Source organism: Dermacentor variabilis, chromosome 1 (assembly GCF_050947875.1).
Source record: "Dermacentor variabilis isolate Ectoservices chromosome 1, ASM5094787v1, whole genome shotgun sequence".
NCBI lineage: Eukaryota > Metazoa > Arthropoda > Arachnida > Ixodida > Ixodidae > Dermacentor > Dermacentor variabilis.
Window position 1 is genome coordinate 102,504,537 of NC_134568.1, and position 16,853 is coordinate 102,521,389.

At 47.5% G+C, this 16,853-nt stretch overlaps 1 protein-coding gene across 4 annotated transcripts in view; it reads left to right on the top strand.

Annotated features, from left to right (window-relative positions):
• The window catches only part of p115 (General vesicular transport factor p115), a 76,468-nt gene that overhangs the window by 38,287 nt on the left and 21,328 nt on the right, over positions 1-16,853 (top strand). For all 4 annotated transcript variants that reach the window (XM_075691544.1, XM_075691531.1, XM_075691537.1 and 1 more), the window contains exon 15: positions 11,914-12,052. In XM_075691544.1, coding sequence (XP_075547659.1) covers positions 11,914-12,052 — 139 coding nt within the window. The remainder of the gene's footprint in view (positions 1-11,913; positions 12,053-16,853) is intronic.

A 16,853-nucleotide genomic window follows, 5' to 3' on the forward strand; every position in this document is an offset into this window, starting at 1 on the left:
GCCACACTGAGGGTCGACGTGGAACGAGGAGCAGAGCTCTGAGCGCAAGATTCTCGGAATGACGAGTAACCAGGTGCGTCCCTCTGGGGCATAGTTGCGTCGATACAGAAGCTGGTCTCGAATCGCAAAGTGAGGAACTTGGCGCCGAAGCGTACATGACGCTGTAACTTTTGTCGTATCCGAAAGAAGGTCGAGCAGAGATGCAGTCCAGGGATCATTACGCTGTGCAGCAGCGATAGTGTCAACGTCCAGAGAGGATAATGTGCGCTCGCAGGAGGAGTCGTGACTGGCCTTCGGGGGAAGCCAGGTTGACGCTGTGCCAACACAGCGCCAAGGCCTACGCCGCTTGCATCGGTATGGATTTCGGTTGGCGCTTGAGGGTCAAAATGGTGAAGAATGGGTGGCGTCGTAAAAAGACGCCGCAAGGTTGTGAAGGCGTTGTCACACTCTGGAGACCATGATGAGAGATCTCTAGTGCCACCAAGGAGCTGCTGGAGAGGCGATATAATTGACGCAAAGTTTCGAATGAATCGCCGGAAGTGAGAGCAGAGGCCGATGAAACTGCGTAGCTCTTTCATAGTGGTAGGTTTTAATAATTAATTATGGGGTTTTACATGCCAAAACCAATTTCTGATTATGAGGCACGCCGTAGTGGAGGACTCCGGAAATTTTGACCACCTGGGGTTCTTTAACGTGCACCTAAATCTAAGTATAAGGATGTTCTCGCATTTCGCCCCCATAGAAATGCGGCTGCCGTGGCCGAAATTCGATCCCGCGACCTCGCACTCAGCAGCCCAACACCATAGCCACTGAGCAACCACGGTGGGTGGTGGTAGGTTTTGGGAATGCAGTAATGTAGCTTCTCGGGATCCGGGCGAATGCTCTCCTTTGACACATCATGGCCTAAAATTGTGAGCTGACGAACAGAAAATTGACACTTCTTCAGGTTAAGTTGCAACCCGGTGTTGGTCAAGCAAGTGAGTACGTACGTGCTGGAGGCGGAGCAAGTGTGTTGCGAAATCAGGGGCGAACACCACAATGACGTCAAGATAGCAATGACAGATTTACCATATAAGGCCATGCAGAACACTATCCATCATTCTTTCGAACGTAGCAGGTGCATTGCAAAGTCTGAAAGGCGTGACGGTGAATTCATACAAGCTGTCTGGTGTAACAAAGGCAGTTTTCGGGCGATCAGCCTCTGCCATCGGAACCTACCGGTAGCCTGACTGCAAATCCAGCGAAGAAAAGAACTCGACTACCTGCAAACAGTCCAGAGCATCAGCGATGCATGGTAATGGGTAGACGTCCTTCAGCGTGACCTTGTTCAACCGTCGAAAATCAGCACAGAAGCGGATGGAACCATCTTACTTTGTGACGAGGACCACGGGAGAGGCTGACGTGCTCTGCGAAGGTTGAATGACGTCTCGACTGAGCATGTCATCGACCTGGTCTGCAATGTCACGACATTCCGTAGTGGACACGCGGTATGGTCTTTGTCGCAGCGGTGAGTGAGCGCCAGTGTCGATGTAATGCTTGACCGTCGATGCAAGGCCAAGATATGTTTGTGCGACGTCGAAAGAATGGCGGAAGTGCTGAAGGACTGCGAGAAGTTGAGATCGCTGCGAATGCGTCAGATCTTCGATGATGAATGGGCTGAACACACCAGTCCATGTTGAGTCGGGTACGGAGAGGGCACTCAGTTCATGGACGGCAGTAGAAGGCACTTCGTCGAGGACGGAGACAATTTGTGTGGAATCGACCAACTCGACATAACCAAGGCATTTGCGGCAGAGCAGTGATAGCGGTGATGAAAGATGATTGTAAATGCGCATTGTGCTGACACCGGCAGCAAGGTCAAGAGCTGCAAAGGGAAAAGGAAGCGCTTTTCGGGTAACAAAGTGATGAGAGGGCATGAAGAAGACAGTCCCATTGGATGTGGTGCTACAGAAGACTGGTACGAATGCTGAAGAGCGCGGGAAAATACAGGTGTCTTCTTTCATGACAATTTTAGCGGCAGGATTAGCATCGACCGAGGCCAGGTCGCCAAGTTGGAAAAGTTCAATCTCAGCCCGAGCGCAATTGATGATGGCATTGTGGCATGAGAGAAAATCCCATCCTAGAATAACGGCGTGGGAAGACGATGAAAGAACTATGAACTCAATCGTGTATAAAACGTCCTGTATGGTCACATGGGCAGTACAAGCAGCGGTAGGGCGAATGGGTTGAGCACTCGCCGTTCGAAGTGACAATCCAGACAGAGACGTCGTCACTTTACGAAACGAACGGCAAGACCTGGCATCCATAACTGAAATAGCGGCACCGGTATCGACAAGGGCGACTGTAGCAACATCTTCGTTAAACACATCAATGACATTGGCAGGTAAAGGAGGAGGACTTCGGCATGGCGACACTTGCGCAGTTCTTGCCTCAGGAACTGCGTCGGCTAGTTTCCCTCTTCGTTAGACGGGTCGTCGACGCATAGGGGAATGCGATCGGCGACGTGGGGAGGGTGATCGGAGGCGTTCGAACTGAGGACGGCGATCAGTCTGGGAGCGAGCTGGTGATGGGTCGAAGGGTCGAAGGCGCATTTGAATCAGGCGACACATAGGGCGCTCGGCGATCGCCATCGAACGCCTGCGATCGGCGGCGGCAGAACCTTGCGACATGACCGGGATACCTACATGCGAAGCATATAGGGCGATTGTCCGGCGTTCGCCACGGGTTAGCGACGGCAGTGGTGGTCCAGGGGACGGGAGGGGGAGTGCGGTGCACAGGCTGCTGGAAGCGACGCACAGGCGCACCGCGAGGGGCCATTGCAGCAACCGTAGCATAAGTGACTGGTAAAGTCGCGACATCCCGCTAGTGAACCTCCAGCAGCGCTTCCGCGACCTCTTCATGGATCACGTTACGGAGATGAGACGGCAAAGTGCTGGCAGACTCCTGAGTGACGGACACCAGAGATAGCTGTCATGCGACTTCTTCGCGAACGAAATCCTTGATTTGGGTTATCAGGGAGGCTTGGCCGGTGGTCAGGCTGCAGAGTGACACTGCATTTGGTGTGGGATGTCGCCTTGTCAGAGCTCGCTGCCTACATAATTCACCATAGCTCTGGCACAAGCTGATGTCGCCAACAGTGCGCGGGTCCTTGGCCAGAAGCATCTGGAATGCGTCATCATCGATTTCCTTCATGACGTGCTTGATCTTTTCCGCTTCCGTCATGGCAGCGTTCACGCGCCTGCACAAATTGAGAACGTCTTCTATATAGCTAGTGAATGTCTCACCCGTGTCCTGTGCGCATGTACGCAAACGCTGCTCGGCTCGGAGTTTCCTGACGGCAGGTCGGTCAAATACTTCTGTAATCGACGTCTTGAACACCGACCATGTTCAGATATCTCTCTTATGATTTCTGAACCAGAGACTGGCCATGCCTGCGAGGTAGAATGATACGTAAGCCAGCTTGCCGAATCATTTCATATGTTGTGAATGCTCACCCGTTTGTAGGACGACAGCCACTCTTCAACGTCGTCGTCGTCGGTTCCGCTGAAGATGGGAGGCTCCCGCTGGAAAACGGTGCCAGCGCAAGGGACGGGTGGCGATGGAAGAGTTTGCTGGTCAGCGTCCAGCATGGCAGAGAGTAGTGTCCGAGAACGAAGTTCCAGGATGGTACAGTGGAACGTTACCCAGCACCTCCACCACTTATAAAGGAGATTTATTGAAGTTCGTAGCGACCGCCGGTTCTAGGGTGCACCAAGCACAGTCCCCGAGCTCGAGCCTCTGCTGCGCGATTGATGCTGCCGATGCTGCTGACTCTGCGCCCATGTTCGTTATCTTCCTTACTATATGTATAGACGCACGCACTCGCGCGCGCGCGCGCACGCACACACACACACACACACACACACACACACACACACACACACACACACACACACACACACACACACACACACACACACACACACACACACACACACACACACACACACACACACACACACACACACACACACACACACACACACACACACACACACACACACACACACACACACACACACACACACACACACACACACACACACACACACACACACACACACACACACACACACACACACACACACACACACACACACACACACACACACACACACACACACACACACACACACACACACACACACACACACACACACACACACACACACACACACACACACACACACACACACACACACACACACACACACACACACACACACACACACACACACACACACACACACACACACACACGAACTCCTAGCACTCCCCAGACAAGAATACTTCAACAGTGAGGATGCACATTTTTGCGTGGCCGAAACAACACTTTGCTTATCTTCTGACAAAAGTTTTTCTTTGCTGAGGCGTGCATCCACTTTGCATCAAATTTTAGTACAGTCGAACCCGGATATATCGAACCCGCATATTTTGAATTATTGGCTATATCGAACACACAGATTACCCCGTTGAAAATACTATGAAAAGTATAGGACAATTGCGTAGTATATCGAATTACATTTTCGTCGGATATTCGATATATTGAACGCCGCGCCGCGCCCCTGGAAGGTGCGCTTTTCCCAAAGACATTCGTGTCCGGTCCTCAGGGGAAAACATTTCCGCAGAGTCAGTCAGCAGGCTCCTCCTCTGCGCATGCGCGGCCGTCGCCTAGCGACGGAGACGCAGAGCCTTTCCCCCGCTCGTTTGCCCCACCGGCGCGAGCCCTCTCGCTCCTCCTCTACCGCGGGCGTGTGCATTGGGCAAGGGCATTGGAGCTCATCGAAGAGAGTGCGCGGCATGGAGACGTGGCGACGTTTCCAAGCCACGCTTCCTGGGAAAAGGGAAAAAGAGCGAGGGGTCGGCACGGTCGCTCGTGGGCCAGGGGAGACAAGAGAGCCAGAGAGGGCTCAAAAAACGAACACAGCGCCTTCGACGGCATATTCCGCCGATCTTTTTCCCCGCTCTCTTCTTTCTTTTCCCTTTGTCGTTCCTTCGCAGCCCCGTTGACTGCCGCTCGAACAGGCTTCGCTCCGACTGCTCCATCTGCACATCGCGCGTTTTGTTGTGCGTAGCTCTGTTTCAACGTGCTGTGTGTAGCGTGTGTGATTGCGGTCATCTGGTGAGCTATGGCATCCGCGGACATAAAAAAGAGGAAGAATCTGGACTTTGCAAGAAAGCGTGAAGTAATCCGGCGTGTCGAGAATGGAGAAAAGAAGTCCTCCGTGGCAGACGCATTCGGCATTCCGCGGAGTAGTTTAAGTACGTTGTTAAAAAACAAGCAGGACATCAAGCTTAAAGCAGGTGAGGAAAGTCGCTCGGGAGCGTGTCGTGTGCGCCCTGCTGCTTTTGACAAAGTGGAGAAGGCACTCTATACGTGGTTTCTTGAAATCCGAGCGAAAAATATTCCCGTGGATGGCCCGATGTTAATCGAAAAGGCCAAATGGTTTGCTACGGCTCTTGGCAAAAAGAACTTTTACGGTGGCACTGGATGGCTGCAACGGTTTAAAAACCGCCACGGCATTGTAGGAAAGGCCATTTCAGCCGAAAGTGGGGCTGTCAGCAGCCAGGAGATGCAGCAGTGGCTTTCTGAGGAGTGGCCGAAGATCACTGAGAAGTTTTCGCCTGCAGAAATCTTCAGTGCAGACGAAACTGGTCTCTTTTGGCAAATGTTGCCAAATAAGGCACTCGCTCTTCATGGAACCTCATGCGACGGCGGTAAAATGAGCAAAGTGCGTGTGTCGGTGATGCTTGCAGCCGACATGGACGGCTCGTGCAAGCTACGGCCATTCGTGATCGGGAAGAGCAAGTCACCACGCTGCTTCTAGAACTGTAAACAGCTTCCCGTCCGCTACGGCTGTAATAGGAAGGCCTGGATGACACGTCAACTTTTTTTTTAATGGCTGCAGGCTTGGGACGCTGAGTTGGGCAAGTTGGGCCGCCGAGTTTGCCTTCTGGTAGACAACTGTGGCCCATCAAATGACTTGCAAGCTGCAGCACATCGAATTGAAGTTTTTCCCACCGAACACCATAGCGAGACTGCAGCCCCTTAACCAGGGTATCATAAAGGCATTCAAGGTAGGCTATCGGAAGCGACTTATTCAACGGCTCCTCATAAACCTCCGCATGGGAACCGATCTCAAGATTGACCTGCTCGGCGCGATCCAGATGAGTACCTGCGCTTGGGGCGACGTGAAGCAGGCCACAGTAGCCAACTGTTTCGGCAAGGCAGGCCTTCAAGTGGCCGGAAATGAATGTCCGGAAGCTTTAGATGATGATGAGTGCTTGGAGGACGCGTTCCGCGACTTGTCCAATTTTCCCCACACTGTCCTGTCCGAAGTTACTGTTGATGACTTCATTAACGCTGACAACGAAGTTCAAGCGGTAGCCGACCTCGCTGATGAGGACATTGTGGCCGGAATAGCTGGCGTTCAAGACGGCGATTCCAGCGATGACGAGGGCAACTGTGTTTTCGAAGAAACGCCTCCATGCACAGCCACTGAACTGGTGTCAGCGTTCAGCCTGATTCGGCAACGTTGCGGCGTATTTGGAAGGCACTGGGCTCTCGCACCTGGACAGTCTCGAGAAGATTGAGACTAGTGTTTTAAACTACATTTCCCAGAGGAAAAAGCAGCCTAAAATTAGTGACTTCTTTTTCGTGAAATAAAGCGCTTTCATATTGTGTGCACATGCTATGTGATTCGCGGCTGTTCCAATCGGTAAGCCACAATTTTTTATGATTGCGAGTGCTTTTTTGGCCTATATCTGTATATCGAATTTTCGCTATATCGAACTATTTTCCGATCCCCGTCGAATGCGATATATCCGGGTTCGACTGTATCATCCTTATGCTATTTTTAAAAATTATGATATTAATAAAACCTAAAATTTCGCTTACGAATTAATGCATTTATATAACGCATGGCACCCGCCGTGGTTGCTCAGTGGCTATGGTGTTGGGCTATTGAGCACGAGGTTGCGGGATTGAAACCCGGCTACGGCGGCCGCATTTTTGATGGGGCGAAATGCGAAAACACCCGTGTACTTAGATTTAGGTGCACGTTAAAGCACCCCAGGTGGTCGAAATTTCCGGAGTCCTCAACTACGAAGTGCCTCATAATCAGAAAGTGGTTTGGCACGTGAAACCCCATAATTTTTTATAACGCATGGCAATGACCTAGCAGATACCTGATTGGAAAAATTGACAGCGCTAAAAATGGGGCCAAGCAAGAACAACACAGCGCACTATCATGTGCCTTCTCGTTTGCAGGCCAGACTTCTTGCAGCCCAGGTAACAAGGGAGATAACCGTTGTTTTCCAGCCAGATCTTCTAGTGAGTGGTATATCCACGGTTACATATCAAAGAGGGCGGGCACTATTTTGCAGATTGCCTATCACTCAATCGTGTTTTTGGCATTGTGGGCATGCTATATTATTTTAGATTTAAACATGCAGGAATGAAGCTTTACGCTAGAACTTCTATAGTGTCATATGATGCAAGTTTCACTCACTTTCGGTGACCTGCTGCCCGACTTGTTTGAATAAATGTTTGGAAGTAACTTGCGATCATGGTATTGTAGTCATCACGTGACGCATATTGTTATTTGATCACAGTCTGGAATTGATGAGGTCGACAGTCCAAAGCTGGGCTGCTTCCTGTTTCGAAGCCGTTGTGAAAATTACAGCATTCATAGTTCGCAGTAAAATAAGGGCCAGTAGCTCCGAGAGATTAGTGTCGTGTCTCCTGACACCCGTCTGTTCTGAAAATTGCTGAGACGTTTAGGTGGGATGGGCTCTCTGCAGCAAGCAGCACGTGTTACGGTGGGTGAGCAGCACAGTAGGTGAGCCTCCACTAGGTGACTGGAGACGGCCGTCTGGTGTTCGAGCGATTTGGCAGTGACCAGACACACTCTCTATGTCCATAAGTATCTGCTAACTTCGTTCTTGACGCCTTTTATGTGTGTGTCCCCCTCCTCGTATCCATCACCCCACTCCTCTTCTTAAAATTATTTTCCGTTAGTCACTGTCACACACAACATTCACTGGGTTGTTGAATGGCACAGCGGCTCCTAACATTCCTGTATTTCGGTTTCTGCATGGACTTCGAGACCATTCACGTAGCTGCCCTCCCACCTGTTGTGGCTGTTTCTTAGTTTCCCTGGCCCAGCACCCTTGTCCTTGATATATTTTGCCGTGCACAAATAAGCGTTCTGTAGGCCTTTCTTTCTTGTCCTGTTTTTTGCCGTTTTCATTCTTGACAGCATGTACAAACTAGCCTAACAGCAAACTCTTCTCAAGCTTATTAACATAATGAAAGCCACATACACGGGAAAGAAAAAGAAGAGAAAAAAAAAGGGGGGGGGGGGTGCTTATGCATTTCCTAGACAAGCAAGTCGCAATATTTTTGAAATGCTTTTGTAGTGGACAGTATCATAGAGCCCCACGGTGGAAGAAGAAGAGACTGGGCTAGCGCCATCAGGTATATAGGCTCAACGATGGTAGCCGCAACATCAACGCAGTCACCTGATGAATAAATGGCAATTCTTTGTCGGCCTTCTGTTCCTACAAGTTGGTGACCTGGACGTGATACCACTTCACAACTGTATACGTGTACCAAGTTTCTTCTCGACGCCATGTAACCTGCCGCCGAACAACGACATCTCGAAGAAAACGGAACATGTTCTGTCGCCACTCTCAAACTTCCCAATTTTTGGCCCTCGGACTATGAACTCTGGTTCGTCCACATCGAGGCACAGTTTCGCCATCACCGAGTCGCATTTCAGGCGGCCAAGTACAACGTCGTGAGTGTGCTTAACCCAACCACTGCAGCTTTGGTCCACGACATTTTGCTAGCTCCTCCGCCCGATGATCAGTACAACACCCTTAAGCAGGAGTTACTATAGCGCGCCACCGACTCCGAGTCGCAACGAATTCAACAATTCTTCTCATCGGAGGAACTTGGTGACAGAAAACTGACTGAGCTGCTTCGCTGCATGACACAACTCCTGGGAACCAGTCCATCATCAGCAGACTCGAAAATCCTTCAGGAGCTCTTCTTCCAGTGTCTATAGAACCAAGTATGCATGATTTTATGTGCCTCATCTACTACGACACCTGTCAAGGCCTTAGCGACGATGGCAGAGCAGATTATGGATTCTTTCCATCCTGTGATATTCGCTGTTGACTGTTGTAATGCACTCGTGGCGACACAACCCCAGTTACAGCAACGCTTTGACGAACCCGAAAGTTCCAGTACACACCTTGCTGCGCAAGTAGAGGAACTAACTAACTAGTTGGCTGCCTTACGTTTTCTTTCGCGCTAATAACCATCAGCAGTGGCAGCGCTTGTGTGACCAAAACGTGTCATGCCTTCCTTCTCCCTTTATTTGTTGGTATCATGCCAGATATGGCACTCGCGCATGTCAGTGCCATCCGCCTTGCAAATTTCTGGGAAACGGTTGCGCCACTCACTGATGATCGCTAGTGCTACTGGCCCTACATCAAGCCGTCTCTTCTATGTCACCGACTGCGTCAAGAAAGTTTGCTATCTTGTAGACACTGGTGTGGAAATTTGTGTCATTCCCCCTACTTTTCAAGACCGCAGAAGACATCGCCATGACACGTCATTTCTCACTGCCGTCAATGGTTCTAACATTAAAACCTGTGGCCAGGAATCTGTCACTCTTGACCTTGGTCTGCGACGTCCTTTTCTATGGCTATTCACAGTCGCCGACGTCCGTGGGCCGATTATCGGCGCTGAATTTCTGTGGAAATTTAACCTTCTCGTCGACCTTCGCCACTGCCACCTACTTGACTCCTCAACAAACCTGTTTGTACAAGGTATCACCACATCCGCACCACCTTTGCGTCTCGTACAAGCACACACCCAGGTACCAAAATTGGGGCCCACGATCCTGCTGGAATTTCCAGAGCTGTTCGAACCACCCTCGTCAGATCGTCCAATAGTGCACAATGTCACGCACCACACTGTGACTAAAGGACCACCAGTATATGCCCGACCTCGCCACTTAGCACCAGACCGTCTGAAAATTGCAAAGCAAGAATTCGAACACATGCTCGTGTTGGGCTTCGTTCGTCCTTCCGCTAGCCCTTGGTCATCTGCTTTACACATGGCGTCCAAGAAGACGGCTGATTGGCAGCCGTGTGGCGATTAAACAAAGTGACGATTCCCAATAGGTACCCTGTACCCCACATCCACGATTTCACCACATTGCTTCATGGTTGCTGCATATTTAGCAAGGTGGATCTTGTAAACGCCTACCACCAGATTCCTGTCGAGCCTTCCGACATTCCTAAAACTGCAATCATTACCCCTTTTGGCATGTTTTGGTTTGTTGAACAAGTACGCCGTGACCTGAATTGTTGCTTCGTCTATTTAGATGACATTCTTGTATTCAGTCGCTCTGCTGTGGAACATGAATCTGGCACATGAACACCTCCATCAATATGGCCTGGTTGTAAACATCTCGAAGAGTGAGTTTGGCGTTGCTTCTCTCAATTTCCTGGGCCATTGAGTAGATGAGCATGGCATCCAACCCGTCCCATCCCTGTCCAAGCCATTAAAGATTTTCCACGTCCGCCTTCATCACTACGGGGGGAGCCATAGAAGAAGAGACTTGACTAGCGCCATCAGGTGTATAGGCTTGACGATGGTAGCCGCGACATCAACGCAGTCACCTGATGAATAAATGGCAATTCTTTGTGGGCTTTCTGTTCCTACACTTTTCTTCCATGCAGCTTGGCCAACCGTTCAATCAAGTACCAGAAATGAGAAGCTCTTCAACGACAGAAAGGCCTGATGGGAAGCAACGATTCCCCCAAGTTTTATGCACGTACTTGTCCCATCTTTATCTGTGTGTGGAATTTTTAGCACTGATCCCCCCTCAGTAGTTATGGTTAACATGATCCGTAATGAATTAGAGGCACGCCATGAGTGGGGCTGCAATGCATGTGCATAGGAGAGGGGATCGCCCTCATGACAGCACCCCTTTTGGACCACCACTAGCCCTCGCCTTGCTTTCAGATTCAAGCTTTCCCTTTCATCCATGTTGCTCTTTCGGCGCATACCTCCTGAAACTTTCTGTTCCGTGGGAAAGGGGAGGGTGTTAGTGGGCGGGGGGTTCTACCCCCCAAACGACACCCTAGCTACGCTAATTCTTTGTGGTGTCATCGCCAGATAGTGCAGCATGTCTAGAGAAGTGCGATGAGGAAGCCCGGCTACACACACGCATCATACATGACTCGTTTTAGTGGTGAACGTGTGGTATGTTGCTATATTGCTTCAGTGCTAATTTCATTAACATAACCATTCTTCATGAGATGGGTTCTGTCGGAATTTTTTCCCTGATCATGAGCTAAGATTGCATCAGCTTTGTTCAGAGAGTGGCTCTGTACTTTCATGAATGTAAAGCAGGCAAGCACGCCTCACAGTAATTATTTCGTAGGTCGGTGTTGTATACTATTCTCACCGCACTTGGAAGTGGCAAAACTACATCTGAAGCTTGTTCACTGCAGGTGTGCTTGGGACAATAGCTTCCTTCATATTCTTGATGCAGAATAATACAGCAGTGCATGCCCAAAATTTATTTGAATTCATATCGTAGCATAGATGGTGCTTTAGTATTAGTCTGCCGGGCATCAGTCTGAAAGTATTTATTTCCACTGCTACAACGTCAGTTTCCTCTCTTTTGAATCCGACTCTGACATAGCTGCTGGGTTGAAACTTCAATCAAATGACTGGGCATGAAATTTGGCTCTTATGTTTGTCTCCTTTTTTTTCTCTCTCATCACTCTAGTTCATACTAGTTGCATGCTGTGTTTCATACGTCATTCACTATGGTATGTTGTTTTCAGGATGAAAGAATCAAGTCCATGACCTCTGAGCTGGAGACACTGCGGCGGGAGCATCAGGAGAGTACTCGCGAGCTCAAGGAAATGGTAGAAACAGTGCAACAGCTGAAGGACCAAAATGCTCTCCTCAAAGCACAAAGAGGTTAGGGCATGCAGAGGCACAGAAAGTGGTGTTATTTATCCATGATGAAGGGCGAGCACCTACTTGGTGCTGATTAATGGACTAAAGAGTGAACATCACATATCTATTAGGCTTGATAGGTACTGATAGGTAAGATAGGTAATACATATGTATTAGGCTTGCAGTCAGCTATGGCTGACTGCAATTACAAATTTCACTTAACTTATACCATTGTAAAACTTTGGCTGGCTTGGTGTTTTTGTGTTTTTAGTTTTGAAACCAATTAGTTAGACCAAAGCTTTCAGCTAATTCACACACTTTGGTTTACTAAGGCAGAGTAAACTGCTAAAAATCAGCTGAAGAGCGGACATTCATGCAGACTGAGTAGGCGGAATAAGCCCACATTTTTTTTTTATTTAGTACCTACTGCAGTCCGAAGACCAAGCAGGAGGGTCAAAAAATGAACATAGTGAACAAAATTGAACAAGTTATACAACAGAATATATAAAGTACTACTACTTGGCCAAATATAGACTAAAATATGATTCAAAAGACATTGGAGACAAAAGTTGCACAAATTTGTAAAACCACTTTTATTCACACAAAGAAAAAGCAACCACTAGTTCACGAGTTGTCAAAATCTGATAGCAAGGTTGCTGTATGTGTTAAGGGGCGCAGCTACAAGATGGTGCCACTGACCCAGTTATGCATTCACGATTCTGATATCCTGGATGCACAGAGTGTGGTTGCTCCGTCTCTCTCTCCCTCCTCTAGCTGACTGCTTTGGCAACTGGCAGTGGCCATTCGATTAAGGTATAATTTTACGTAATTATGTATCTGTTCACTTAACATTTTATTTTGAATCATATTTATTTCAGCTTGCAGTAGTTCAGTCTTCTGATCATTCAAACTTCTGTGTTGTCTAGGAGTTTGAGCTAGCCGTGTTCACTGTAAACATCTTCGTTTTTAATAGCGCAGTGCCGTTATTGAGTGTTTTGCGAAGTGCCGGCTTTTTAAATTTTGCTTTTCTGTTACTGTTCTGATTGTGCACTTTGACAGCATTGGTGGTCCTCAGACTGGTTGATTGAGTAACTAGGGTTAACATATATATATTTGTGAACTCCCAAAACATGTGTTAATATAAATCTGAGGAGCAATTCTTGAGGGCCCAGTTGATAAATAGGAACCAAAGACAAACTAAGTACATAATTACCTTTAGGTTAGTGTGAAGGAATAAGCAAAAATAAAATGGTGTAGTGTTCCACACAAAAGAATGCCACAGATGTCATTCAATGTCACTTGAATGAACGTGTGGTATTTATTGGCGCAAGAGCCAGGTATGGCCAAAGAGTGCCATGCCAGTTTTAGTGATTTCGCTGTGGAGTGATGGATTCTATGAAGTTGAAGTGACGTGGCTGTAAAGTGCGTGAAATATATGTGTAATAAGATTGTGGTGATGACTAATGACTTGTACTATGAGCCTTAAAGTACATTGCGAAAGATGATATGATATACAAAACATGTCAGATGCAAAGATTGGCCACAGCACTATGGTCTCACCAGAGCCCTTGAGACACAAGGGCGTGGAGGCATGTGCTATACAATACTGCTATCGCAGCCGCATCCTCTGAAGACAGGAAGCGCTATGAATGTATGGGACTGATAACATGTAGGACAACATCATTGAAGAAACTGAGGACTGCTTTGGCGTTAAAAAGCACTTCTTTGCCAAGAAACATAGCCGGGTGAAGTGGGGTACAATAGCGGTATGCCAGAGGAAAATGTTTTTCTCCCAACTTCGGCTTCCCGACACCCCAGTAGGACGTGGAGCACGGTCAGCCTCTTCCCGCATCTACAACAGGTTGGAGGTTCATTTCCAGAGAGTAGAAAATAATGGGTCTCAAATGTGTGTCCTATTCTCAGTTGACAAAATAGGACATCTGTTCGCCATGATTTTGTTACGGAGGGCCAAAAGCCTAACTGTGGCTTTATCATGTGCAGCTTATTATTTGTTTCTGCGTCCGACAGGCGTTGCCACTGGTTCCGCAGTTTCCTTTGTAAGAAATGCTTCAGATCAGTAGCAGGGACCACAGCGGTAAGAGTAGCTTGCGATGTAATTAATCTGGCCATTTGGTCTGCTAGAACATTTCCCTCAATGCCTCTTTGGCCAGGTACCCAGCATATAATGATATGCTGGTTAGATACTGTATGTACGCTCTGCACAGAACGGAGTAGAGCTCAATAAGTACAGGGTTTTTGTGTTTACAGAATGACTTCAGGGCTTTTACGATGCTTAGAGAGTCTGTAAATATGACTGTTCTTCGAAGTTTTGATTTCATCACATATGCTTCACTGTCGACAATAGTGCATGGGCTTCTGCCGTAAATATACTAGATTCCGGGTGCAGTGCACCAGATTCTGAAAAAGATGGGATGGCTGCGTAAGAAACCCCTGCATCTGGCTTGGAAGCGTCCATGTAAAACTCAGTGCAAGAGTACTTATACTGGAGTTCCAAAGAAATGCATTTTAATATGTGCCTCTGGCACATGTTTCGTGACATCTACAAACGACATATTACAGTCTGTGAGCTGCCACTGCCATGGCGGTAACAGTTTTGCTTGAGTCATAGGACAGTGTTCAAGAAGTGGAACACCCACATGCAAAGCAAACAGCTTCCTCACTGCAGGTCGGTTATGGAAGAGTGTAGCAGCGGCGATATCGTTTATGGTGAATAACAAGGATGTTCAATGTTCGCTTGTACTCTCAGAAAATATGTAAAACTGTTATATGACCGCTGCAGATGAAATGACCACTGATTTGACTCTATGTATAGGCTCTGGATTGGACTTGTCCTGAAAGCACCGGTCACAAGACGGATACCCAGATGGTGGATGGTGTCTAGGATTTTTAATGCACTTGGTGTTGCAGAATTATAAATTATTGCTCCGTAATCAAGGCAGGAGCAGACAAGACTGTTATATAAGTTCAGAAGGCACTTTCGATCACTACCCCATGTAGTGCGTGACAGAAGCTTGAGAAGGTTCATTGTTTTCAGACATTTTATTTTCAGATTTTGAATATGGGGAATAAACATAAGCTTTGAGCCTAAAGTGATTCCCAGGAGTTTATGTTGGTTGCTCACAGAGAGTTGGTCTCCCTTGACCGTAATACTAGGCAGTTGTGCTACCCCTCTCTTGTTTGAGAAGAGTACGCAGGTACTTTTTTTTGTGTTTATTTTGAAGCCGTTCTAATTCGCCCATTTAGACAATTTGTTTATCCCAAGCTGCACTTGTCGTTCGCAGATAGCAATACTGCATGATTTGAAACTTACCTGTACATCGTCAACATAAACGGCATAAAACATTGTGTGTGGAACGACTTTATGCAGGCTGTTCATTTTTACAATAAATAGTTTGCAACTAAGACGCCCCCTTGCAGAACACCAGTGGGTGATTGATTTAGATAAAGCATTATCAACTTTTATGTGAAAACTCTGGTTAGACAGATAGCCGGTTAGACAGACAGGACGCCCATCACGGAAAGATCACGGAGGATCCCGAATCGCCATGTTGTGTCGTATGCTTCCTCAAGGTCTAGAAATACTGAAAGTAAAAACTGCTTATGAATGAATGCATCTCTAATGTTTCCCTCAATGCGGACAAGGTGATTTATTGTCGACCTTCCCTCTTGGAAACCACATTGAAGGGGGTCTAATTTGTTGTTACCTTCTAGGAAGCTGATTAAGCGCCGGTTTACCATTATTTTTTAATAAGCATTTTTAAATAAAATGGTGTAGTGCTCCACATAAAAGAATGTCACAGATGAATCACTTATTATAAAAAATATGTTTATGCACGTAGCAGAAACATGTTCATTAAGGGTTAGGGGAGGAGTCATGTCCTGCTGTGGGTGCCATAACTGTCTCGTTTAAGAGAGGTAACCGAATAATTCTGCAGCAGAAGTGGAGCCATCAGATCCACACTATTCTTGGGTGGTCTTCCTCACAAGTACTGACCAAGCGCAGTGCTGCTTAGTCTTGGTGACCTGATGAGAACAGGCATGTTCAGCGTAACATAGCCAATGGCCATTTACTAAAACATCTGTGAAAACATTAATTTCATCCATGATCACTGAAGTGATGATTGCTGGTATGGCCAATGGCAAGTACGTGATCCTAACCCTGGATTTTATTTAAAGTTTCACACTCAAGCTTTCTTCATATTCCTTCTCTTTATGTTGTCTGTTTCACGTCTCGCACAATGAGCATCAGACCTTAATAATCAACCAACTAGGCTTGCAAGATGTTCTGCTCAGCTTTTATGAGTTGTGCTGCTACAGTCGTTACCAATAATGTCTATATTGCCTTTATCTGACTATTCAAGGCATATTTGTGAAAGTTTGCCTTTCATGTGAGCAAAGAGTAAGCAAGTTCATTCTTGATGTCGCATAGGTCATGTCAGTATGCAGTATGCATTCTACATCGTAGTGCTTAAAAGTAGTAGTGCATTTTTTTTTTTCACAGCACCCGTGCCCTGCAACTTTTGCTTAGTGAAGCAGTTTAGCATTCAGAGTGTGTGTATCCATCATGTGTCTGTGTAATGTTTTTTCCTGTTGTCAAAATGGCATTGAAACCGTTCGCTCAATGTGCATGTAACACTTGCATGTCATGCCTAGAGGTAGCAGGGAGGCAGGGGTTGTGGTGACATCTGGGGAAGCCTCTTTGAAACAAAGTGTGTAGAACCCTGCAGATGAATATGTGCCTGTATTTGCGTGCCCTTACGGCTACATATTAACCTTAGCACTAGTTTTGTCAGTGTTAAAC